Source organism: Mangifera indica, chromosome 17 (assembly GCF_011075055.1).
Source record: "Mangifera indica cultivar Alphonso chromosome 17, CATAS_Mindica_2.1, whole genome shotgun sequence".
NCBI lineage: Eukaryota > Viridiplantae > Streptophyta > Magnoliopsida > Sapindales > Anacardiaceae > Mangifera > Mangifera indica.
In genome coordinates this window covers 12484247-12510270 of record NC_058153.1, presented here as the reverse complement: position 1 = coordinate 12510270, position 26024 = coordinate 12484247, and the positions used below count along the sequence as shown (strand labels likewise).

Sequence of the window (26024 nt, the reverse complement as noted above, 5' to 3'; positions counted from 1 at the left end):
TTATGTCTTTTAAGTTCTGCAAGTTTTAATTGAATTAATCTGATTACTTGAAATCTCATTGTAGGTGTATCAATATCACAGCAATACATACTGAAATTCGACAAAGTTACATTTCTATGCATTCACTAACTTTTGTCATTCTCAGTATCTTATTGTATGATCAGAAAACTGTTCCAGCCACATTTTACACATTTTTTTTTTCAATTCACTATTCAAAACTGTGTTTCTTAAAATAATCCCGAAAGAACATGCTTTTTTTTCTTTATTTATAGGAAATTAAATAGAATTCACAAATCCAATCACTTCAAGTAAATTCAACTAATTGGAGTTCTTTAATCTCCTTTCTCCACCAATTTCAAAAACCGAAATTTGAAAATCGAAATTAGACTATGTTCAACAATTGCAAATAAAAGAAAAAAAAACTTTTTAACCATTATAAATCACCGCAAAGTCTTAATTTGCCAGCACATAATGCTCAACATCCAATTCAGCAACTCTAACATCAGATTAATTTCTTCTTTATAAAACAATAATGCTAATTCAAACAGAACGTAATGCGATAAAATTAATAGTGAATGATATTCAAATGAAAACCGAAGACTGTTTCCTTAATTTCACAAAGTCAATAAAGCCGCATTCACCAAACGCAGCACAAATAATCAAATAAAAATTTTAAAAAAATGAAATGAAGAAAAAGAACAAACCGTAAATTCGCTCAGAGATCTCTAGCAGACCATCAGGAGGTTTCCGGTAGAAGAGCCGTCGAAGCAACGCCATTTCACGGCTCGTAACCTCTCAAAGCTCCATAAATTGTTCAAACAAGGCACCTGGCGAGGAAGCGCCTTTAGTTTCGAGACGCTGAAGCAAAAGCAAAATTAGAAAGAAGAGAAAAAATGAAATTCTGGTGAGTTTGTTAAGTAAGGGCGTGCTTGTTTGTTGAGAGAGAAACAAATTAGTTTTTCGAAAACCGATGATTCATCAGAGATCTGTTGAAGGAGCTGAGAGAAATTATTAGCTGCTAGTGTCCAATTTGGGTTGTTCCCTTTTATGTGACCATAGCTAAGACCGAAATATTAATTAGAAAACATATTTTAAATGACCTTATGATAAATAAATTTGTTTGATATCTGAAGGGCAAACTCAAAGATAGTAAGCTTTCGAAGATATTGTACTCTTTTAAGATTTCATATTGGGAAAGTTCCTTTAGAATCAACCTTTAAATTGATTCTCATAAATTATTATATGGAGTCCAAGCCATCTTCGGATCTGGTGGACTCAAAAATTATTGAGAACATCTCTCGATCAAGTAGTCCAAAACAAGACAAAACCTACATGTTACCCCCGACAGTTACAGAGTAGGGTTTAATACTCCTACTACAACATAGTCGCATAAAATCCCTACAGAAAATGGGGATTTTAACTTGGAGACGCTGAATCCAAGTGGGTCGGAGCAAAAGAAAGCTGGGACGGGTCAAGGAAGGGTCCGAGTGGTGATGGTTCGGAGTTTTGGGATTGTGGGTTGGATCCTCTGAGTTTTAGGATGACTTTTCGGAGAATTCTGAGTGCGCTTACTTTGTTAAGATTTTTTTTTTTTTTGGCTTTTTATGGGTTTTTATGAGTTTTTATTGAAGATCAATTCAATGTTACAGTGTCTGACATATACAGAGCCTTTAGCAGCATACTTGCAGAGTGGCAAGCATCAAAATTCTTGGGAGTGGCTTTCTCTTCTGCTCAGTTCTTGGGAGTGGCAAGCATCAATTCTGTGTCTAGGTAAACTTTTATTTGATATGATTAGGTTATAGTTGTTTCAATCTGTTATACTCACTATAAATTTGGATCATTCCGTATCGAATATTTGATTGGTATTAAGTTATGGAAGTAGCCTAAGAAAATCTAAGGTTTATAGAGCTCTCGTGTTAAAATATATAAGCACGGTGATGATACCTTTTCTTAACCCCTTGTTATGATACCTTCTAGCACACGAGTATTTGAACAGGAAGAGATGATGACGGAAGCCTAATTACTAAAGCTTATGTTTGCAGGCCCAAAAAGAAAATAACGTAAGACAGTCCGAGGGAGATTGCAGCTGAGGAAAATAGGGGCAGAGAGCTTGAGGGTAGTTTGGGAAACTCATCCTAGTCATTCAGAGTTGTATGAGGCAGTAAAATAATGCTAGAAGGGAATCGTTCAATTAAGGAATAAATTCAGCATAATAGGAAGGAAGCAGGGAGAATATTGAGCAGAATATATTACCATTAATTTAGAAAATATTGTGATTGATTTAGGAAATATTATTATTGATTTGTTCCTAAAATAATTTTTATATCTTGAATAATAATGCCATAAGAACTTGAAATCTAAAATTTGCTATTCTTGAATCTATTGGTATATATTTAATAAACTATAGAATTTTGTATAGGTTTCTAAACTGCATTTATATGGTTCAATAAATTTATTTTATAACTTGACTTTAAAACCTCATATTGAAATATAAAAAGTTGACATATGTACACATTACAATACAATTCAACAACAAAATAGTGTGAGATGATCAATAACAAAGTAGTAGCAAGAGAGCATCCACATCTCCACAAGACAAAACCATGTCTGTCGCCAATATGGATTCAGATACAAAATTCCCACGAATGCTATAAGTACAACTATGTAGGTCACTACGAAACTTATATAGAAAATCCCCATATCAACAAAATCACTATCATCTTCCTTAATAATTGATGAAGCTTCTGGTGCCAACAATGGTGATTCTAACGGGTAGCAACTTTTATTCAATGGCAATCCACAAAGAAATTTATTTCCTTCATAGCTACTCTCTTCAAAGGTTGCAAATTGTCCAATCCTTGCAGGTGTTTGGCCTGATAAATTATTGTATGCCACACTAAATACAGACAAAGTGTTTATCTCTACTAGTTCAGAAGGGATATTCCCATTCAAATTGTTGTAAGAAAGATCTAAACTCTCAATCTGTTTGAGGTTTGAGAATGTTTTTGGAATTGATCCTGTCAAATTATTATGAGAAAAATTAAGAGTATGAATCCTTGTAAGGTTTCCAATTTGATCAGGAATTTCACCAAATAATTTATTACATGAAAGATCAATTCCAGACATAAATGCGAGCATTTTTGCTTTGTAACTGTAGGATATTTTTTTAGTGGTGAACTGTATCGACTCCTCATTTTCCCTTGTCTTAATTCCATAGCTAACAATTGGCGTTGTCTTAGTTTTATAACTAATACTCAAAGCAAAAGTTAAAGGCAATTCATAAATTAAACTTTCATCATTCCCATTTCCTTCATATAGGGCAGCAAAATTTAGGCAAGAAGGGATTTTACCAAAAAGATTGTTTTGAGAAAAATCTATCAAACGTAATTCTCTCAAATTGCATAATTGAGTAGGTAATTCACCTTCAAGATTGTTGTTACTTAAGATCAAGTAACTTAAGGACAAAAGTTTCCCAATCCAACTTGGAATGTTCCCTTCTATGTGGTTATAGCTAAGATCTAAGACTTTCAAGGAAGAACTATTAATGTAGAGAGCATCATTTAATTGTCCCCTTAATCTATTTCTTGACAAATGAACCTGTTTGATATTTGAATAACAAAGACAAGGCGGTAAACTTCCAAATATATTGTTCTTTGAAAGATCTAAAATTTCAAGTTTTTGATAGTGACAAAATTCCTTTGGAAGCGGACCTTCAAGTTGATTATTGTCCATCACTATTTCAACAAAATGTGATAGATTTCCAAACCATCTTGGGATCTTACCTGAGAGATTGTTATCATTGAGATACAACATTTCTAAAGAAGAGCCATTTAACAAACTTTTTGGAATCTTTCCACTAAAATGATTGCCATCCAATTGTAAACTTCGTAACATTGTCAAGCCAAAATTATTAGAGAAGATTTGGTCTTGCAAATTGTTGTTCGAAAGAACAAATGCTCTTAGTGAGAAGCAACTTATGACTAATTGTTCAGGTATTCCGCCAGACAAGTTATTGTTTGATATGTCTAGACTTAGCAAAGAGCTCATATTACTAAGAGAAGATGGAGTGTTACCATTGAAATCATTTCCAGACATATTTAAAAATGCTAGCCTTGGTAGTTTTGCACCAATATTCATCGAAATTTGACCATGGAAGAAATTTAAGGAGATATCTAGTGTTGATAATTCCATATGAGATTGAAATGACAACTGAAAACTTCCTGAAAGAGAATTATTAACTAGACTAAGTAAATTCAATTGGGTATTGTTGTACAATAACCAATACGGAAATTCTCCAATCAAGTTAATGTGAGAGAGATCAACATATCGTAAGTCATGTTGATGGTAAAGAAATTTTGGAAAAGGGCCAACACTTCCATAACCATGTAATATGATGCGATTTAATTGGAATTTTGGGGTCAAGGAATATGACACGGTTTCAACATATAAATGGTTATTTTCACTCCAAAATTCTTTGAGGTTTGAAAGATTAAAAAGTGAATTGAGTGAAATTGGGATTTGAAAGAGATTGTCTGAAATGAAGAGGAATTCAATGGATTTTAGGTTATCAAGGGGAGATGAGGAGATGTTTCCAGTAATTTGATTGGAAGATATATCTAATTGTCGAAGTGAAGTCAAATTTGCAAGACATGGAGGTAAGACACCCCTTAAATCATTATAGTCAATATGCAACTCTTCCAAATGCACCATCCCACACAAACCTGTAATAAAACATGTCATTTATTTATGAAGAATCCAATGTTTTAAACAATAGAATGTAGAATAGCAATCTCCAAACTTAAAAGAACCATTTTATGTGTATTAATACTTGTAATTTCTTTATATTATCATTAGGTCATTGTAGTTATAATTAATTTTGACTTGGGGAGGAGAAAGAATATGAGCAAATTACTAACCTTGGTCAGCCAATGTGCCACTGAGTCCGCAGTGAGACAATGATAATGTTTTAAGAGAAGTTCCCAATCTAAAGATTTTAGAAAAACTTGTGTTGAGAGTAGTATAAACCATGTCTAAACTTTCCAAATTTTTTAGTTTAAGGGGACCTACAATATTGACAAGAAATTTCGTGAATTTCATTGCACATATAATTAAGTTGAACATATAGCACATTGTATTTAATCTTTGATTTACCTTGAACTTGCGGGATGCCATTGAACTCACAATTGCTCATTGACAAAACTTTCAATGAAGTGAAAGGTGCAACAAATCGTAAAAAGCTTTTAGGGAGCTTAGAATAATCCAAGTGCAATTCTTCCAAGCTGGTCAAATTCTGCAACTCTGTTGTAATAGAGCAACAAATTTAAAATTGATCTGAATAGTACGAAAATTTTGTGACTCTAGGTTATACATATATGGAAATTGATCTGAATAGCACGTCACACAATCATTTGTATACCTTCAATTTCTGCGAAGCCATTGAACTCACAGTTGCTCATTGACAAATATTTCAGTGAAGGACAAATTTTAACAATTTTTGGAAAGTTTATATGGAGCTTATTAGAATCCAAGGTCAATTCTTCCAAGCCACTAGTCACATTGTGCAACTCTGTTAAAATAACACTAGATAAGTAATTGAAAAATTGCCAGAAATTTTGTTTTAGCATCATAACTTTAACTTGTTTCTTACCTTGAGTAATCTCTATTTGAGTAGCATTATTATATGAAAGGTAAAGCGTCTTCAAGGAGGAGAATGACATCAATGTTGATAGGAAAAGGGCAGTTGCATTAGTGGTTTCCATATCATTTAGATAAAGGATACTCAAGTTCTTCAAGCCTCCATAATCTATGCATTAAAAAATTAAATTTATAATCAACAATCTTCAATGTAATATATACCAAGAAATGAAACAGAAATTATTATTTACCTTTGAAGTTTATAAATTGGTCAATCTTATTATTGCTCATATCCAGTTCCTCTAAATTCTTCAAGGAATATAATCCTAGTGATAAATGAAACAGAATTGATTAAAAATTGATCATAAGAACATGAGGAATTTTATCGTACTTACCTTCAACATCAACAATTCCATTCAATCTAATTTCATTCAGATGCAAAGATTTCAATGAAGAGAGATCACCCAAAGATGATAATATTATATTGCTGAGGTTGTTACCACTTAAATTGATAATCTTCAAATTACTCAAACCTAAAAATAGTCAAACAATTTCACAAGATTAAGTATTGTTTCATATATTTAATTTAAAATGTCTAATTATATCGTAAATTCAACAGACCAAAAAATAAAAAGAAAAAATAGTTGAAATTATGGATTACCTTGAATATTAATGCTCCCATTCAAATTATTCTCAGCTAGATACAATTTTTTTAATGAGGAGAGATTGGATAAAGATGATAAAATGCTATTATTGAATTTGTTTTTGGTTAAACTTAGTTCCTCCAAGTTTTGCAGCCTTGATAGCCTCTCAAAACCTGCAACTACTCAAACATTTTCAAGCCAATAAATTGCTTCATGTATATAATCATATAATGTATCACAAAATTATTCACAGAATATATGTGAGGACCTTTCTCAGTATTTTTATTAAATGCTTACAAATAATATAAATCTACAAAGGAGAAATTTTTGAGGAATTTGCAATTTTATTAAAATCATATGGTACTAGGTAGATGCAAAGAAATTGACAGAAAAATAATTATGATGCTAAATATAGAAATAATAAAGTTCAAAGGGGGAAGATAATTGACCTTCGTTCTCAACACAACCGTTTATATTATTGTTATCTAAATATAGTATTTGTAGTTGTTGGAAAGGAGAAAACAAAGATGCATTTAGATATCGGGGCTCTTCTAGATCTGAATAACCTTCTCCAAAAAGAGTGAGTTCAGTGACTCTGCCAATGATGTCGCACACAACTGCTTCCCATTTACAACAGTCTGAATTCTCCACCCAATCGTAAAGCTTAAGACATTTGTAATCAGAATTATAATAGTTGAAAAAAGGTTTAAGTTGAAGAAGGGCAATTCTCTCTTCATCCCAACACCCCTCAACCAAACAAACTAATTTCATCACTAACAACACCAAAACCCCCTTACAACTCATGTCTAATCAGAATAATAAACTATATGATGAAGTTGTGACTCACAACACACTGCCTTCACTCTATTTATAATACAATGAGGCCCCCACTTCTCTTGCAATTCCAGGTCTTTTCCCTTAATATATATTTTTTTAATTGAATATCAGCAATTTTTCAGTAACCCAATTGAAATTTATACTTTGCTCAACTCAGTCTACAAGCGATGAAATATGCATTTAATATCATTTGGTAAAATAAAATAATTAAAATGAAGGAAATTTACAAATGAATAATATTATGCATATAGACCCAAAAAAACTGTTGAATTTTCACGTCAATTTGTGAAAATTTGTTTGTATAATTAATTTGTACACATAATATTACTTTTTAATATATACTTAATAATTATAATTTATAATTACTTTGTTGTTTAATCTAAAAATACCTAACACGTTGTGGACGTCAAGTTTAAATTTACTGAATGTTGTGAATATACCCTTATTTTTCAAGTTAATGTAATTGACTGGCAACCACAAAGAATTATTTAGAATTAATTTTTTTTAAAATTGAAACAGTCAACCCCAGCGAATTTGTAGAAACATGTAATAATGATATAAATCTTCATTTGGAGTTATTTCACCATACAAATTAATTAGCAACAGTTTTCTGGATGTGACACTGTAAATTTAGAAATATTAATCTTATTTGTACGAAGTACTTTCTGTGAAAGTATTTTGTACAAAGTAATTTACTCAATATAATCTTTCCTCACTGATTATTAAAAAATAATAATAAAAAAATCTACAGAAGAGCGTAATTACTAATTAATAACTTAGATGGAAAATTATGAACTCATCAATTTGATAACATTGAACAATGTAATTACTAAGACCAAAGAAGTCATCCAATGCACGATTTTCTTCATAAATCTTTCATCCTAAAATAAGATCCGTTCAAGGTTTTTTGGGGTTTTATTAAAACTTTAATTTGTCTTCTGCTATTTATATTGTTTTTCAACATTTCTATAATTTATCTTTAACAAATTTCATTAAAATAATATTTCTCTAAAATATTCGAGTTAATTTAGATTGTATCAGATTCTTTTTGTGTGAACCCTAAAACTACCCAATTTAATTTCAAGTCATATTAAGTTGATCCAAAATAAATTTTGTATAAGAAAAACTTAATATGAACCTTATTTTTTTTATGTTGGGTTAATAGATCTGATTAAAAATTGTCAACTCTATCACTTAGGTAAATGTGAACTCTCTTTTTTTCCAAGTTAATGTAAATTGGTTGCTTGTTTACCACCCTAGTAATGTAAAGAAACATATATTGAATTCATAGGATCTTACTTGTATTGATTAAAACTATTTTATGAATGTCTTCAATAGTAAATCATGGAAACAAATTGAACTTTTTTATTTATTGGAAGTTTGAACATTTTTTATGCACGTTTAGTCTTTGTATTTTAGTTTTTTTCCTATGACTTTTGAGTCAATGTGAATGCAACAATTGCCTCTTTTTCTCATTCATATTATGTACTCAAATTACATTGACTATTGACTTAAAAGTTAGAACACTATCAACTTTTTCTAACAATATGGTCAACATAACCTAATTTTCCAAGTCAAGCCACCTACTAGAGAATTTATGGAAGCTAGACATTACAGTTATATTGGTTATTGACATAAAGGACTACTGAATTTTTCGTAACGTGTTCTTAAATTACGGGGGAAAGTAGAGCCTATAATGAACCTGATTTCTTCACTTTGTGGAATTAATCATGAATATTTGAAGTTTAAACTTTTTTATTTCTAAAAATTAAGTGAAATACTCATAATTTTTCATGTCTATCAACAACTATTACCTAGACTTGCAAGAGATTGACCGCATTATTAGTTAAAATTTGAAATTTCGAAAGGCTCCATCATTTTAAAAATCATTGACCTAGACTTGTGTTTAGAATAATCTTACAATGAGGCCCATCACTTTAATTTACTCAATATAATCTTTTTCACCCACTAATAAAATATAAAAATATTTCCTCAATAATAATAGTAAAAAAACAATCGGGATAATTTGTAAGTTTGTAAAAAAAGAAAAAATTAATTCCTATATTTTTATTGAAACATCCTTTGGGTATTTAACAATAATATTTAACATCCAATCCTAACTAATTAATAGAAACATGTAATAATTTCATATGATCTTAGTTGTATTGATTAAAATTATATTTTTTAATTTCTTCAATTAATTTAGAGTCTAAATTAGTATATCATTTTTTATAAAATAAATTGAACTTTTATGTTTTTCGTAAATTTGTACATTTTCTATGCACGTTTTGTCATTGTTTCTTATTAGACTTTAAGTCAATGTGAATGCAAAAATTGCCCCTTTTTCACGTCTTTATTGCTTTAAACTGGAGTTAGCACATTTTCTAGGCGTGATATTCTTTCCAATCCTATTTTTTATTTTCATTATCTTGTGAAAAAATTATTATATAAATCTTACATTTGGAGTTTGTTCACCATACAGATTAATTAGCCACAGTGATTCTGGATGTGACACTGTAAATTTAAAAATATTAATCTTATTAAACAAAATCAATTACAATATATTATTGAATTGAAGAAATTACATATTTTGTTCAAAGTATTTTTAGAGAGTTGCAAAACAGAATTGAAATTCGAACTCTATTAGTTGAAATACATAAGAATGTCACTAATAGAAAAATCATTTAAAAATCTGAAAAATACAAATCGATATATCTTGAAAGGACGAAAATAGAAAAAATGAAACTGAAATTCGAATTCTATACTTTAAAATACCATAAAATGTCAATAATAAAAAAATCATTCAAAAATCTTCAAAATACGAGTCGATATATCCTAAAACGGTGAAATTCGAATTCTAAACGTTGAAATATCCTATAATATCAACAATTGAAAAATCGTTCGAAAATTTGGAAAATACGAATCAATATATCATAAAATGGCGAAATTTGAAAAGACGAAAATAAAATTCAAATTTTATACGTTAAAATGTCATAGAATGTGAATAATCGAAAAATCGTTAGAAAATTTCAAAAAACGACTCGATTTATCCTAAAACGGCCAAAATCGAAAAAACAGAATTGAAATTCGAACTCTATCAGTTGAAATACATAAGAATGTCACTAATAGAAAAATCATTTGAAAATCTGAAAAATATGAATCGATATATCCTGAAAGAAGGAAAATCGAAAAAATGAAACTGAAATTCGAATTCTATACTTTAAAATACCATAAAATGTCAATAATCAAAAAATCATTCAAAAATCTTCAAAATACGAGTCGATATATCCTAAAACGGTGAAATTCGAATTCTAAACGTTGAAATACCCTAGAATATCAACAATTGAAAAGTTGTTCGAAAATTTGAAAAATACGAATCGATATATCATAAAATGGCGAAATTTGAAAAGACGAAAATAAAATTCAAATTTTATACGTTGAAATGTCATAGAATGTGAATAATCAAAAAATCATTAGAAAATCTGAAAAAATGACTCGATTTATCCTAAAACGGTCAAAATCGAAAAAACGGAATTGAAATTCGAACTCTATCAATTGAAATACGTAAGAATGTCACTAATAGAAAAATCATTCGGAAATCTGAAAAATACGAATCGATATATCCTATAAACGAAAAAACTAAAATATTGAGCTAAAATTACGTCATTATATCGTAAAATATGCCAAAAAGCATAAAAATCAAAAAAACGAATCTTAATTTCAAAAACTACATATTGAAAAACCCTAAAACAGAAAAAACGGATATAAAATTCGAAAACTACACTTCGAGAAACCCTAGGTATGAAAAATGTCAATTTACCTCTTGAAACAATTTCTACTACAAACAAGTCCAATATTTACCCTTGCCCCTTCAATAATTTTCTAATCTATTAGTGCCTCTGTAATTTCAAAAAAGTAACTTTTCCCCCCAACTCAATATTTATTTTTCACGAATAGTCTTTTTCGAATGAAATTTAGTGAGGGAGTTTATATATATGATGGGAAGGGTAATTTGGGTATTTTAGAAAAAACTATAGGCATTTTTGCTTAGGAATAGGGAAGTTGGGTATTTTTGCTTAAAAATAGTGAATTTGAACAATTTTGCTTAATAGGAGAGTATTTTATCTATTTTTTATAATTTCCCTTTGAAAAAACAATACAGAATGCTTCCTTTGTGATGTTATATGAATTTTAAAATTATATTATGTAATTACTTATTGGAAACTTATTATTGATTTGAATATTTAGATTGATAATTATGAGATCATAAATTTTTGATAAAATTAAACAACACGGCTACCTTGGCCTCTTTAAGTGATTTGTCAATTTCTAAACCTTTATAAAAGTTAGACTTTAAATTTTAAATTATTATTTTCAATAACTATTTAGTAAACTTTCCTTATCTTATTGTTCAAAATTTCAAATTTATTAACTCAGATATTGATTATAACTGTCTTATTTATTATGAGCTGCCCAGAAAATAAACAAACAAAAGAAGTTGACTCTAAAATACTTTTTGGATCATTTCATTGCAGAATCAATAACAAACACGGCAATCCAATACTGACCGTGATCTAATTTTCCAAGTCAACTTACCTACTTGAGAATCGATAACAAACTTATCGCAGTACAATTTTTTCTAATAATTAGGTATATGAATGACATTTCAAATGAATATATCCATGATTTCTTGAAGTTTTCTTCATTTCTATAAGCACTGTTTCAATTTTTTTCTAAGTAGGAATATGAATGTCATTTCAGATTAATATTTAATAAGATTCATAGAACTTTCGTGTGTGTGCATACATACATACATACATACATACATACATACATACAACACACAATAAGAGTTTTTGGAATCAATCAACATAATTTCCTCAATCTATCAATGTTCATATCTTGTTTATATTTTTATTATTGTATATAAATACCCTTTTGTACCAACATTTCAAGTGTAAAATATTTTTCTATTGCTAATAGGTGAAAAATAAAACAACTTAAATGAAGAAAATTAATAAATGAGTCATAATATGCATGTAAACGAAAAAATATGTAGAATATACGCGTCAATTCCCGATTAATTGTTTTTACAATTAATTTGTATATACCATTACTTTTTTTTAATAAATATGAGTCAATTTTTTTACTAATGAATAAACAATTTAAATCCTTCTTATTTATTATCATTTATAATTAATTTGATGCATAATTTAAAAATAGGAAACAAAAATATAGCTATCCACCTTTTTCATATATGTGGACTTAGGCAACAATCAATTTTCTTTTTCTAGAGCATTGTAAACGTCACCCTTATTTTCCAAGTTAATATAATTGAAAACTATACAAGTTATAATTTTCCAAATCACTTAATTGAAAAATATTAATACTTTACCTAACTCTTAGTCTCCATGCATTAAAGAGAAATTAATTAAAATAACTTAACTTTATTGGAATTAAATAATATTAGTTAATACTCAATAGGTTATGCAAATACAATCAAGAAAAATACGTTTTGTAGAAAATTGTGATTGCACCGATTGGATTTTTTAGGTCTAATGACAAGAGAATTGTCTCATTATACAATCAAAATCATCGTTTCACTCAACAAATTAATTAATAAATTAACAAAAAAATCATCATCTAACAACCAATTTTTACTTAAAAAATCTTTCAATATACTAATTAAAGGGAATACCCACAACAAATCTATCATTTTTTTGACAAAATAAACAGTTTTTACACATAAATTATACCCTAGTATAACCACTAAGCAATTTTTATTAACTAACAACCATCTTTTTTGTTAATTTATATCCCGTTTCAATTGAATTTCTGATAAATAAATGTTTGAGAGGCTAGAGTTCTTAAAGTTAGAGATGAGGAAAAAATAGGTATTAAATTGAGATATTGACTATATTTGTACAATTCAAAGAGTGTTTGCTAATATTATTTACCCCCAATAAAATTAGGTTATTTTAATTAATTTTTGTACATTTAATAGCATTTGGTAAAAAAATAAAACAACTATTAAATGAATAATATTATTCATGCGAACAATATATATAGAAAATTTCAAATCAATTTATAAAAAATTCTTTGTATAATTAATTTGTATATATAATATCACTTTTTAGTAAGTATGACTTGATTTCATTACTAATGAATAAGCAATTTAAAACTTACTAGTTAATTATCATAATTCATAATTAATTTGTAATCTAATTTAAGAAAACCAAACACATTTTAGACATCCAAAAGATTCCACCATCTTAACGACCATTTACTTAGACTTGTATATTTGGAAGAGCCTTATAAGGATGCCCATCACTTTAATTTAATCAATATAATCTTTTTTCACCAATTATCAAAAAAATAAAAATATTTTTCTTAATAATAATACAAGAAACTATAGGGACAATGTGAGTTTGTAAAGATAAAAAAAATATATTTCATCTCCTAAATAGAATTTGAAAATTAATGTACTTCCACCATCTTATTTCCAAGTGAAAAGATTACGTTAATTTAATAAACTATGTTTGAGACATATTTCTTTGATAATCAAGTATCATCTCTTCAAAAGCAAGTCATACATCCACCCATATATATTATAAAAAAATTTATTTTTTTATTATCAAAATTATTTTAGAAAATAATTTGAAAAAAATATTACAGGGCTTCCTTAGGATGTTATTAGATATTTAAAATTATAGTGCAATTACTAATTAGTAACTTAACTTATTATTGAATTAAATAATTAGATGGAAAATTTTGAACCATTAATTTGATAAAATTGAACAACACGACTAGTTTGACTCCTTAAGTAATCTCTTAATTTCAAATTAACTAAATTTTTAAACCTTTAAACATTGAATTATTATTTTTAATAGTTATTTTCTAAACTTTTTCTTATCTCATTGTTCAAAATTTCAAGTTTGTTGAATCCAATTGTCATATTTATGAATTGCCCAAAAAACAAAAGCAGGAGAAAAACTGAAAGTTGATTGTAAAATGCTTTTTTTGATCATTCTATAGTTGAATCGAAAATATTTACTTCAATTTCGGAGAAATTGTTTACCTAATTGATTTGTATATGTAAAGTTACTTTTTAATAGATATGTGTCAATTTCTTTATTATTGAATAAACAATTTAAATCTTACTAATTAAATATTATAATTTATAATTAATTTGTTTTCTAATTTAAAAAAATTAAATATGTCTTGGACATAACCGTCCAGCTTTTCATATATGTTGACTTAGGCAACCATAATTTTATTTTTTCTAGAGTGTTGTGAACGGTGATCTTAATTTCCAAGTTAATCTAATTGGTTGACAAGGACAAATGATATAATTTTCCAAGTCACCCAATTGAAAAGCATTAATACTTCTCTCAATCTCCATACATGTAAGCTAAATTAATTAAAGTAATTTAAGTTTTCTAGTATTAAAAGATGTTAGTCAACATTGTATGGATTTTGCGGGTATAATAAAAAAAATAAATTTTATTTAAAATGTGCAATTCTAAAATCTGTGATGATCAATAACTAAGTGTTATAAATAGTGATTAGGCATGATCACACCTACTAAAATAAATAATATTAGTTAATATTCTATAGATTATGTGGATATAGTCAACAAAAATACATTTTGTTTAAAATGTGTAACTCTAAAATAAATAATAACTAAGCATGATGAACAATCACAAGGCTCAACCACACTTACTAGATTTTTTTGGCCCAATAGCAAGAAAATTGTCTCTTTTTTATGACCAAAATCATTGTTTAACTCAACCAATTTTTATTAGAACTTTTTTTTTTTGATATATTAATCAAAGGAAATACTAACAAAAAATTTATCATTTTCTAGCAAAATAAACAATTTTTAGACACAAATTATACCCTAGTATAATTAATAAGCAGGTTTGATAAACTAATAACCACCTCTATTGTTAATTTAAATCATGTTTTAATTGAATTTTAGATGAAAAAATGTTTGAGAGACTAGAATTCTTAAAGTTGGAGATAAGGATAAAATAAGTATTAATTTGAGATTTTGATTATATCCATATAATTCATTGAGTGTTTTACCGGTATCGATTTGCTTTAATAAAATTATGTTATTTTAATTAATTTTCTTTTATTTAATATTATTTGGTAAAACATAAAATAAATAATAAATGAATAGTATTATGCATGCAAACAAAAAAATATGTATAGAAATTTTCACATCAATTTATAAGAAATTGTTTGTATAATTAATTTGTTTATGTAATATCACTTTTTAATAAATGTGATTCAATTGCATTACTAAAGAATAAACAATTTAAAACTTACCATTGATTATTATAATTGTTGTCTAATTTAAATATATCAAACACGTTTTGTATTTTAAATTCAAATTTATTTAAGCTATCCATCTATCAATAGATGTTGACTTAGATGGCTATCAATTTTTTTTTCTTAAGCATTGTAAACGTTACTTTATTTTCCAAAGTTGATATAATTAATTGACAACTACGTATATTATTTAAGATTAATTTATTTTATATATTTTTTTATTGAAACATCTATGGGAGAATAATGTTCAGTTTATGCTATTTTTCAAATAAAAAGATTACCTTAATTTAAGACATATTTCATTTATCATAGCTTCAAAAGCAAGTAATGTATCCACCCATATAAATTATAGAACCTTTTTTCATCCATTTTATTTTGTATTATCAGGTTTATTTTAAAAAAAATCATTTGAAAAACTTTACTTAAAATTATATTATATATGTAACTTATTGTTAATTTGAATATTTAGATGACATTAGTTTGATAAAATTAAACAACACGGCTAGCTTGACCTCATTAAGTAATTTGTCATTTTCAAAGTAACTAAATTTCTAAACCTTTATAAGAGTTAGACGTTAAACTTTGAATTATTATTTAGAAAAAGAAAAAATAAGAAGAAGTTGACTGTAAAATGTTTTTTGGTTCGTTTTATTGGAGAATCAATAACAAACACATTTGACACAACAATGCAATACTGAACATTATCTACTTGGGAATTTATGTAATTTGGGCATTCCGATTATATTGACTATTGACTTAGAAGGCAATCAACTTTTTCTTCTAGTGTTATTAACCGGGCATTCCAATTATATCTAATTAGAAGGCAAAAATTTAATAAGATTGACTTAGAAGGCAATCTTATTAAAAATATGAAGGAAAACATATTTTGTAACTATTGACCAAGACTTGTAAATTTAGAAGACTCTTATAAGGAGATTCATCATTTTAATTTACCCAATATAATTTCTTTTTCACTAATACTATTAAAAAATAACAATATTTACCGTAATTATAATGATAATAAAAAAACATACATGGAAATGTGCAAGTTTGTAAAAAAAAAAAAAAAAAAAGAGGATTGTTATGGCTGAGAGGGAACAGTAAAATGGTGTGTTTTCATCAAATGTAAAAACGCACCGTTTTAACTTAAATAATAAGAAAATATCTTCTCTTCCTGGCGTATTCGAGAAGATTCAACGAAATTAGGGCTGGCTTTCATTCTCCTTTGTTGCATCGAGGTCTTTCTACCGTAGCTGCAAATCAGAGTCTCTCCCGTGATCCGACGGTCAAGATAAGTTGCTCCCTTTTCTTCTGTGATTTGATTAGATGTAGGGATGACATTGATTTTTGATAAATGTTGCCAGGTTCTTAGTTCTCGGTTTTGAGTCTCAACGATTTTCAAAAATCCGTATTACATCTTTTAAACAGAATTTGTAAATTAAAGTTCCACCATCTTATTTTCCAAGTAAAAAAATAATTTAAAAATAAAAAACACAGGATGCTTTCTTAATAATGTTATAAGAAATTTAAAATTATATTATATTATGCTGTAATTACTAATTAATAACTTATTAGTGATTTGAATAAATAGATAGAGATTTATAAACTCTTCAATTTGATAAAACTAAACAACACGGCTAGCTTGATTTTCGGCAGTAATTTGTCAATCTCAAACTGACCAAAATTCCAAACCGTTGTAAGAGTTGGATTTTAAACTTTTAATTATTACTTTCGATGGTTCTTTTCTAATATTTTCTTTTTCTCATTGTACAAAATTATAAATATATCGACTTGATATTGATTACAACGGACTTATTTATGAATTCCCACATTTGCTAAATTTTAAAAGGCCATTATTTTTCACTATTATATAAACAAATAAATTACATTTACCTTATTTTGAGTACATAAATAAGTATATATTTATTGTGTGTCATAATATAACTGAGTGATTTTAAATTAAAGATAAAATAATATATAATCATATGATAATATATAATGTATACATATTTATATATTTAAAAAATGTACGTATAGTATTATTTTTATATAAATTTCAAAATGTTTTTGTGTCTTTATCTTCTTGCATTATTAAATTTCACACTTATTCTATTTTTGGTTGGTGCTAATATGGTCACCAACAAATATATATATATATATATATATATATATATATATATATATATATATATATATATATATATATATAAAACTTAATATATTACAACTTAAGTTAATAATATTGATAATTTATTTATTATAAGCCAACTCAACTAGGCTTAGCAAACGTTAATCACTTTTAATTGCATTAAATTTGTACTCTAATTATTATCTATTTATAAAATTTCAGTTTAAAAACATATTTGAGAGAGAGTAGAAATATTCGAGTTAAAAGACGAGTGAGAAGGTTACTTTGATACACGTCCGGGTCCTCTTGTTGCTTACACATGTTTCAATAAAAGATTGAATGCCTAATTGTCCTATTTGTAACAGAAAATATTGCACCAAGTGGCAGTTATATAAGAACAGAACACTTGTTAATGGTTCGCCAAACAAACATCTGTGATATGTTTCATTATCATACTCTAGCTCGTACTGATTCAGAAGAGAAAACTTTAACCTGACTTATCCTTCACCACGGATGCATCTCAGATATAGTTAAATTATTTATTGTAAAGTTCATTCCACTCGGATTGTCTACAGCATTCATCCTTTCAATGGAAAATGCAGGCTGTTTTGGCATCGACAATTTCACACCTTGGCTCGTTAACATAGAAATAACAACCGGCATGGTAGGTCTGTCCATTGGATTGTGTTCAACACAAAGCAAAGCCAAGTTAATGCATTTCAAAACTTGGTCTTAACAATATGAAACGCCTAGTGTTGGATTCGTTAGTTCTACGGCTGCATCTTCGTTCCACAATTGCCATGTCTGTGTCACTCGAAACCATTAAAGTCTATTTATTGACATGCATAAATGATAAATATGGACTAGTTAACAGCATGAACTTACATATCCAACGAGGTTGAGGGGTTGATTGTTATAAAAAATATTGTTGTTACTCCTGCAACCAGTTATAATCTCTAAAACTAGAACACCAGAATTGAATACATAAGATTTCTCTAAGAAAATGTCATCTATAGCATTCTCCGAAACCATATAATCGCTAGATAGATTTCATTCAAGTGAGTACAAGCAGTTAGTATATAACTAAATAAATTATCAAGTTTCCACTAGGGTGGATTTGAAGTGAAACTCTAGTTTGACCCAACTCGAGCTCAACTTAGCTTGAAAGAGTTGAGCTCAACTAGCTCCACTTGAGCTGGTTCAAACTCAAGTTTACACCTACTCACAAAGATGTATATTCAAGCATATTGTTCGGAATATTAAAGGCTCTCTATTTAATGGTCTCATCTTTTATCATGACTCTAGTCCTCACCTTATTGCCTACTCTGATGCTCATTGGGCTGCTAATGTTTCCATAAGCTGCTCCGTCACTGGTGGTTGTGTTTTTCTTGGACGCAACCTTGTTTGTTGGAATACTAAGAAACAGGCTATTGTGTCTCATTCTAGTACTGAGTCTGAGTACCATGTCCTCGCACATGTGATTGTTTATGTTTGGTGGCTTTTCTATCTTTTACGAGAGCTCAGTATTACACTGCATTCATCTGCACTTTTATTGTGTGACAATCAGTCTGCTTTGCACATGACTACCAATCTCATGTTTCATGCGTGCACTCGGTCTATTGACATTGATTTGCATTTCATTCGTGAGTTGGTTGCTTGTGGAGCTATTTAACTTCGACATATTCCTACCATATCTCAACTTGCCAATATATTTACGAAGGGACTGTCTCATGAACACTTTATCTCTCTTGTGTCATCAATAGCAGCTCCCTGAGTTACCACTGCAATTTTTGGAGAGTGTTAAATATACTATTTATTTTATTATTTTATTGAATATTAGTCTTACTTATTTACTAGGATTAGGAATCCTCATATATTTCAGATTCTTGTTCATACTAGGATTCAAATTTATATTTATATTCAAACTATCTTGTAACATTATTAATTGTACTTTATTTGATCAATAATATTAATTTAGTTTTACAACCCCAATTCGAATTTCTTCAAGATTCAGAAGGTGTCTTTCTCTTTATTTTTACAGGCTAAAGAGATACATCCAAAGTTTAATGATGAGTTTTGTGCTTTCTCAAGTATTATCGCATGGTTAATTTTTCATTTGACTGGGATTGCCAACCTGGCAAAACCTAGAGATTGTATAAAAACATATTGTAATTTTGATATTTGTTCATAATGAAAACGTGAGGTATTGTTTAGTTTTAAATTTCTGTTTGTTTTTGCCTAATTGGTTTTGTCTTGGTTTCTCAAGTTGGTATTGGAGGCATCCAATTGGCGTCAATGGCCAATTTTTCATCGAATCCATTGGAAAATGGTGGCAAGTATAGTTTGAGCTTCACTTACAAGGTGTTGCATGGAGACAGTTTTTCTATCTCAACTCTACAAGCTGTTAGCCCTAAGCTCAATGAGAAGAATTATATATGTTGAAGAGCGCAGGTTTTGTTCACAGTCGGAGCTCATGAGTTAAAATACCATTTAACATGGTTAGTAGTGAGTCTTTCACCTTTTATTACAGTAAAAAAAAATTGTGAATAATAGTAGTATAAAGTAACAAAATCCAAATTATTTTGTTTGGTAAAAGTATGAGCTGGTTGATTGCGTTGAATTTAGAGAGAATGTTTAATCATGTTGAATCAGCCAGTGAAATTTGTTGTGCTTTGCAAGAGTTTTTTGTGGCTGAGTCTAAAGTCGGTCATTAATTGGAAAAACTATATATAAAAAATGAAGAAAGGTAGTTTGAGCATTTATTATTTCTTTCGTAGAATGAAAGATACAGCAGATGAATTTATTACCAGTGGTCAACGTATATCTGAAGAGGAATATATAGCTTTAATTCTTGATGGAGTTGGTTGTGAGTTTGATTCAACCATTGTCCGCATTACTTAAAAAAATAGACAGAAATTGTCGAATAATTTCGCATTCATGTGTGATATTTTAATCGTTCTCTCTTTCTTATGATCTTCATCCTCAAATCCAGTTCCATGGTGCTAAGATGGAACAATCTATCATGGCTTTAATTTTCAGTTTTGCAACCCAAAACTTACTGAGTCCCATAAGTGGTGATTGTGACAAATCATTCTTTAGGTATTTAACTAGTTTCATCTTAGTATTTTCAAGCAATGTGAGATGCTTACATATACCTAACATCTTTCTATTTAACTAGTTTCATCTTATATGATTAAATGATTTTAAATTAAAAATAAAGTAAACAAATAAATTACTAACTGACACTAACGTATCATTATAAGATTGAATGCTCTTAAATTAAAAATAAAGTAAATAATTAGATTACTGAATATGTCAATTTGTTTGTAATGGTCAATATCCATAGTTTGTATATGTTTTATTACTCTAATTCTAATCAGTTAATTAAATTGGTGAATGCATGGTATATACTCCAACTTAAGAATAAGCGCGCTTGAAGGAATCAACGAGTGTTCAAGCTTTCAAGGTTAGCAAATTAGTTATGTATTGGTACATATAACATAAAAATAAATTAAGTTCCATAAGTAACTTGGAAGTTGTTTCATTTATGATTATAAAATTGTCAGGATTATTCTCATCTGGGGAGTAGACTATGACTTGAACATTTTATAATATAACAAAACAATGAAATTTGTAGAAAATTGGTGTGACCTTTGCCGGAACAACTATTGAGTGAACTTGCTCAGGCATTTTCTCCAAAATCTACTTACCAGAATATGATTCTACGTTGAATAATGCTCTATATATGTGCGTGCGTGTAAAGTTTCTCACTAAATAAGCTCACCAAAATATGAATCTAAGTTCATTAATGGCTCCAAAAAAAGTTATCCTTGCGGTGTTCTTTGTTTTCTTCACTTTGAAATTGTACTTTGCAAAATCACAAACTTCGGTTAGAGCTGGTTACTGGTATTCAGGCAGCAGGTTCCCGAGTTTGGGCATAAATTCTGCTCTCTATACTCACCTTCACTGTGCATTTGCTCAAGTAAATTCGACCTCTTATGAACTCTCTTTATCAGAGTCTGATAAGAAACTGTTCCTCAACTTCACAGACACTGTGAAACGGAAGAACCCATCTGTCTTCACTCTTCTATCAATTTGGGGTGGAAATGCCAACTATTCAACATTTTCTGCAATGGTGAGCAATTCATCATTCAGGAAATCTTTCATTGATTCTTCAATAAGAACCGCCAGGCTTTATGGCTTCCATGGCTTGGACTTTTGTTGGGTATACGCAAACTCTAGCTCTGATATGTATAGCATAGGAGTTCTCTTTCAAGAGTGGCGAGCTGCTATCAACTTAGAGGCATTAAACTCTAGCTATGCACAACTTATATTGACTGCAGCTGTTATTTTTAAACCAGGTTTAGATTCAGGAAGGTTCCCTCTAGAAGCGATGGAACGGTACTTGGATTGGGCTATTATTTTGGCTTATGACTACTACACCCCTCAGTGGTATAATTTTACTTCTGCTCAGGCTGCTCTGCATGATCCAAGTAGTAATGTTAATACTGATTATGGTATAAGGGCTTGGATTAGCAGAGGACTTTCTGCTGATAAGATGGTTTTGGGTTTGCCTTTCTATGGTTATGCGCGGACGCTTGCAAACCCCATGGAAAACGGTATTGGTGCACCAGCAACAGGGCCTGCCATTACAGAAAGTGGAGCCATAAACTGTAAGGATATCAGGAATTTTGCTGAGACATACGGGGCTAATGTTATGTACAACACAACCTATGTTGTGAATTACTGCACGGTTGGAACAACTTGGAATTTTGCCGTGAATTACTGCACCAGCAACAGGACCTGCCATTACAGAAAGTGGAGCCATAAACTATAAGGACATCAGGAATTTTGCTGAGACATATGGGGCTAATGTACAACCCAACCTATGTTGTGAATTACTGCACAGTGGAAACAACTTGGATTGGTTTTGATGATGTTGACGTTGCCAAAACTAAGGTTGCTTATGCCATGGAGAAGTTACTAGGCTACATCATGCGGGACGTCGCTTATGATGATAACTGGATACTTTCTCAAGCTGCAGGTAAGAGATCAGAGCTTAATTCACCATGAAATCTGTTCGATTATTTCTATGCATATAGTATTCTTAAAACCAAATCAACATGCTCAAGTATAAAGAACAAAAGTGGTTTATATTATCATTAGTACCTTAGCTGACACGAGACAATACTATGACTTAGCTATTCATCAGGTGCCAAATCTGGTCCGGGTAATGGTTGTTGGCCGGGCGTTGAGCCGGTTGAATTGTATAGAATCCTGGTTCGACCATCTGGTCAGACTAGTATGACCGTCATACTAATATCACCAGTCCCACTGACTCTTTGACCGGTTTGGACCTAAAAATGTTGGTATATAGTTCACAAGACAGGGAACACCAATAAATTGAAAGGCATTGATAGAGCCAGTAGACCAGGTGTATTGACCAAAGTAGCATGGAAACTCACAATGTGGTGCGTTTCCACGTTTCGAAAACGGAAAATGTTTCCATTTTGGAAACTCTCCGAAACTTGTACGAAACGTCATGTTTTGAAATTTTTGAAAAATTTTGAAACGCGTTTCTTTTAAAAGAAAAATCGAGAAATTAATTAAACACACATATTTTGTATTTTCAAACCTGAAATGTCTTTAAATCTCCTATTGAATTCATCTTCTCTCTACTCTTCGATGTATTACTTATCTCTTTCTCAACATATTATATAGATTGATGTGTATTATTTTTTTCTCAAATATCTATATGTATTTGCTCAAGTACAATTTATAATAGGTTCTATGATTCTATTTTATAATACTCTTTCTCTTGATTTTTTTTTATTATTTATTTTTCTATTATACAAGTTTATGTATTTTTGTTATAAAAAATTTGGTATTTATAAAAAAAACCTTTAATATTTTTATATTTATAAGTTTTTCTACGTTTCCATTTACTGTATTTTTTTTAAAATACGTTTTCACATTTCCATTTCCGTGCTACATAGGTATTGACATATAACCAAATTTTGCACTGGCCTGTATAAGATTTAACTGATTTACAGTGATATGGATTAAGATCTTTCATGGGAACTCTAGTTAATATAGGGAAATATTTTTCAGCTCAAGAGAGTAATAAGAATGGAGGAAAAAAGTGGCGGCTATTGGCAACTGTTTTGTCTAGAACTGCTGCTGCTATTCTGCTTCTAGGCTGTTTTTTGATATATTACTTCTGGCAAAGAGAGCTCAAATCAAAAGGATCAAAGAAGAAAATAAATGACCCATCTGCAACTAGGGATTTTAACAGAAATGCCCATAATCTGATAACTTATAGTTTTCGTGAAATTGAAGCGGCTACAGGCAGATTTTCATTTGAAAATAAGCTGGGTGAAAATAAGCTGGGTGAAGGTGGATATGGTCCTGTTTACAAGGTAATTACTTTCTATTAATTAGACCATTTATTCTATCGCAATTTGGTCTCCCTGATTGATTGGGAACACAATTTTCTTTGGGCCAGGCTTTGCTGCCTAACGGACAGGAAGTTGCAGTGAAGAAGCTTTCGAAAACATCCACACAAGGATACGAGGAGTTCAGGAATGAGGTTATGCTTACAGCAAAGCTCCAACATGCAAATCTTGTAAGAATTTTGGGATTTTGTACTGACAGACAAGAACAAATGTTGATCTATGAGTACATGCCAAATAAAAGCTCGGAATATTACCTTTTTTGCACTGTAAATTCTTTGCTGTATTTTTTGTACATACATTTTCATTTTTTTCTCTGATTGTTGACAACTTAATTTGATGCAGATCCCATGAGAAGGTATATTTTGGATCAGAGAAAACATGTTCAAATCATTGAGGGGATTACTCAGGGACTTTTATATCTACAGGAGTACTCAAGGTTCACTATAATTCACAGAGACTTGAAAGCCACTAATGTTTTATTAGATGAAGGTATGAAGCCAAAAATATCAGATTTTGGTATGGCTAGAATATTTACAAAAGATGAATTTGAAACAAACACCAGCAAAGTTGTTGGGACACAGTAAGTATATATATTTCCTCTTATGGCATGGTAAGTGTATATATTTCCTCTTATGGCATATATATCTCATGTACTTAGAGCTTGTATCATCCAATGCAGTGGCTTTGTTCCTCCTGAATATGTTAAAAGAGGCATACACTCTACAAAATTGGATGTGTACAGTTTTGGGGTTCTACTTCAACAAATAATTAGTGGAAATAAGGTTTCTGCTCTCTACGGTCCTGAAGAAAACTTGAGCCTGCTAGACCATGTAAGCTTCTTCTTAACAATTAGTGAGGACAGTAGTTAATTAGTTCAAAATTTGGCATTTGAATTAACTGATAATTGGTGTTTGACAATTGATTTTAGGCTTATAAGCTCTGGAAAGAAGTAAAAGGCATGGTGTTTATGGATCCATCTTTAGATGATAAAAATTCCTCGTGTAAATTAATAAAGTGTTTGTGAATAACTCTGTTGTGTGTCCAAGAAAATCCAAATGATAGACTACCTATGTTGGAAGATTCCTCTATGATCAAAACTGAAACCTTAGATATAATGAGTCTGAAGAAGCCTGCTTTCTCGAAACAAGCTGGTGAAGATAGAGAAACTATAGTGACATTCAATGACATAACCATTTCAGAAGTTGTAGGTAGATGATAGTATACAGGGTCTTGCTGCCGGGTTAGTAAGCTCTACTCCTCTGTAAGTGGGTGGGGGTGCAGGGGGCAACGCCCTTAGCTGGTAAGCTGTTTGGGTTTAACCCATGAAAAGTTGTTTTGGAATTTCAGAATCTTAGTAGGGTTTGTATTTGGGATAAGCATCTTTGTATATAAATACTTTATTCTTTTATATGAGTACTGTAATAATTTATTAGCAGATATGGGACAGGAAGTAATATTGAGTCTTTGATATAGTCTTATTTTGAATAAACCAGGATAAATGGCCGATGCTTTCTCTTTACTGTCCTAATTCTTTCATATTGCAGCAATTGTGATGACAAATGTGTTGTATATCCTCAGAAAGTTGCAGAAGCATTGAAGCAAGATGCTCTAACTGCAGTAGCATATCCAAGAATTCTGGCAGGCTAAACTGGTTACTGCAACCTGAAGCTCTTTTACACACCCAGAATTAATTACCCTGTTGAGTTGAGACTTAACCAACATCTGTCAGGATTTTTAATCTGGTGAAGTCTCAGATTAGTAAAAAAACTCTGTTTCGTTAATGTATGAAAGCCAGGATTCAAACAGGCATACTTCACCGTTTAATACATTAGAAGATGGGAGAAACTGAAAGTATTTTTATAAGTATTTGTTTCATTATATTTGGGAGAAAGCTCGCACATCCCCAAGTTCCACTATTAAAATAAAATGCAGAATCATAGTGTGGGTAGACTACTTCAAAAGCAACACAGAAGTTGGCCAAAGGTTTTG

At 29.8% G+C, this 26024-nt stretch overlaps 2 protein-coding genes across 2 annotated transcripts; one reads left to right on the top strand and one right to left on the bottom strand.

Moving 5' to 3' along the window:
* Window positions 1-2526: 2526 nt before the first annotated feature.
* LOC123200275 (receptor-like protein 1) lies at window positions 2527-7082 on the bottom strand. Its single transcript, XM_044615416.1, has 9 exons — window positions 6845-7082; window positions 6296-6451; window positions 6030-6167; window positions 5886-5960; window positions 5648-5803; window positions 5417-5566; window positions 5152-5298; window positions 4917-5063; window positions 2527-4721 (listed from the first exon to the last, which is right to left on the bottom strand). Exons 1-9 carry the CDS (start codon window positions 7080-7082, stop codon window positions 2527-2529), a joined length of 3402 nt encoding a protein of 1133 aa, XP_044471351.1.
* A 14630-nt stretch (window positions 7083-21712) lies between these two features.
* Window positions 21713-25682, top strand: LOC123200274 (G-type lectin S-receptor-like serine/threonine-protein kinase At1g61550). The gene is made up of 10 exons (XM_044615415.1): window positions 21713-22373; window positions 22490-22624; window positions 23692-23999; window positions 24086-24224; window positions 24378-24615; window positions 24715-24865; window positions 24964-25036; window positions 25145-25243; window positions 25317-25335; window positions 25580-25682. Exons 1-10 carry the CDS (start codon window positions 21713-21715, stop codon window positions 25680-25682), a joined length of 1926 nt encoding a protein of 641 aa, XP_044471350.1.
* Window positions 25683-26024: the final 342 nt, after the last annotated feature.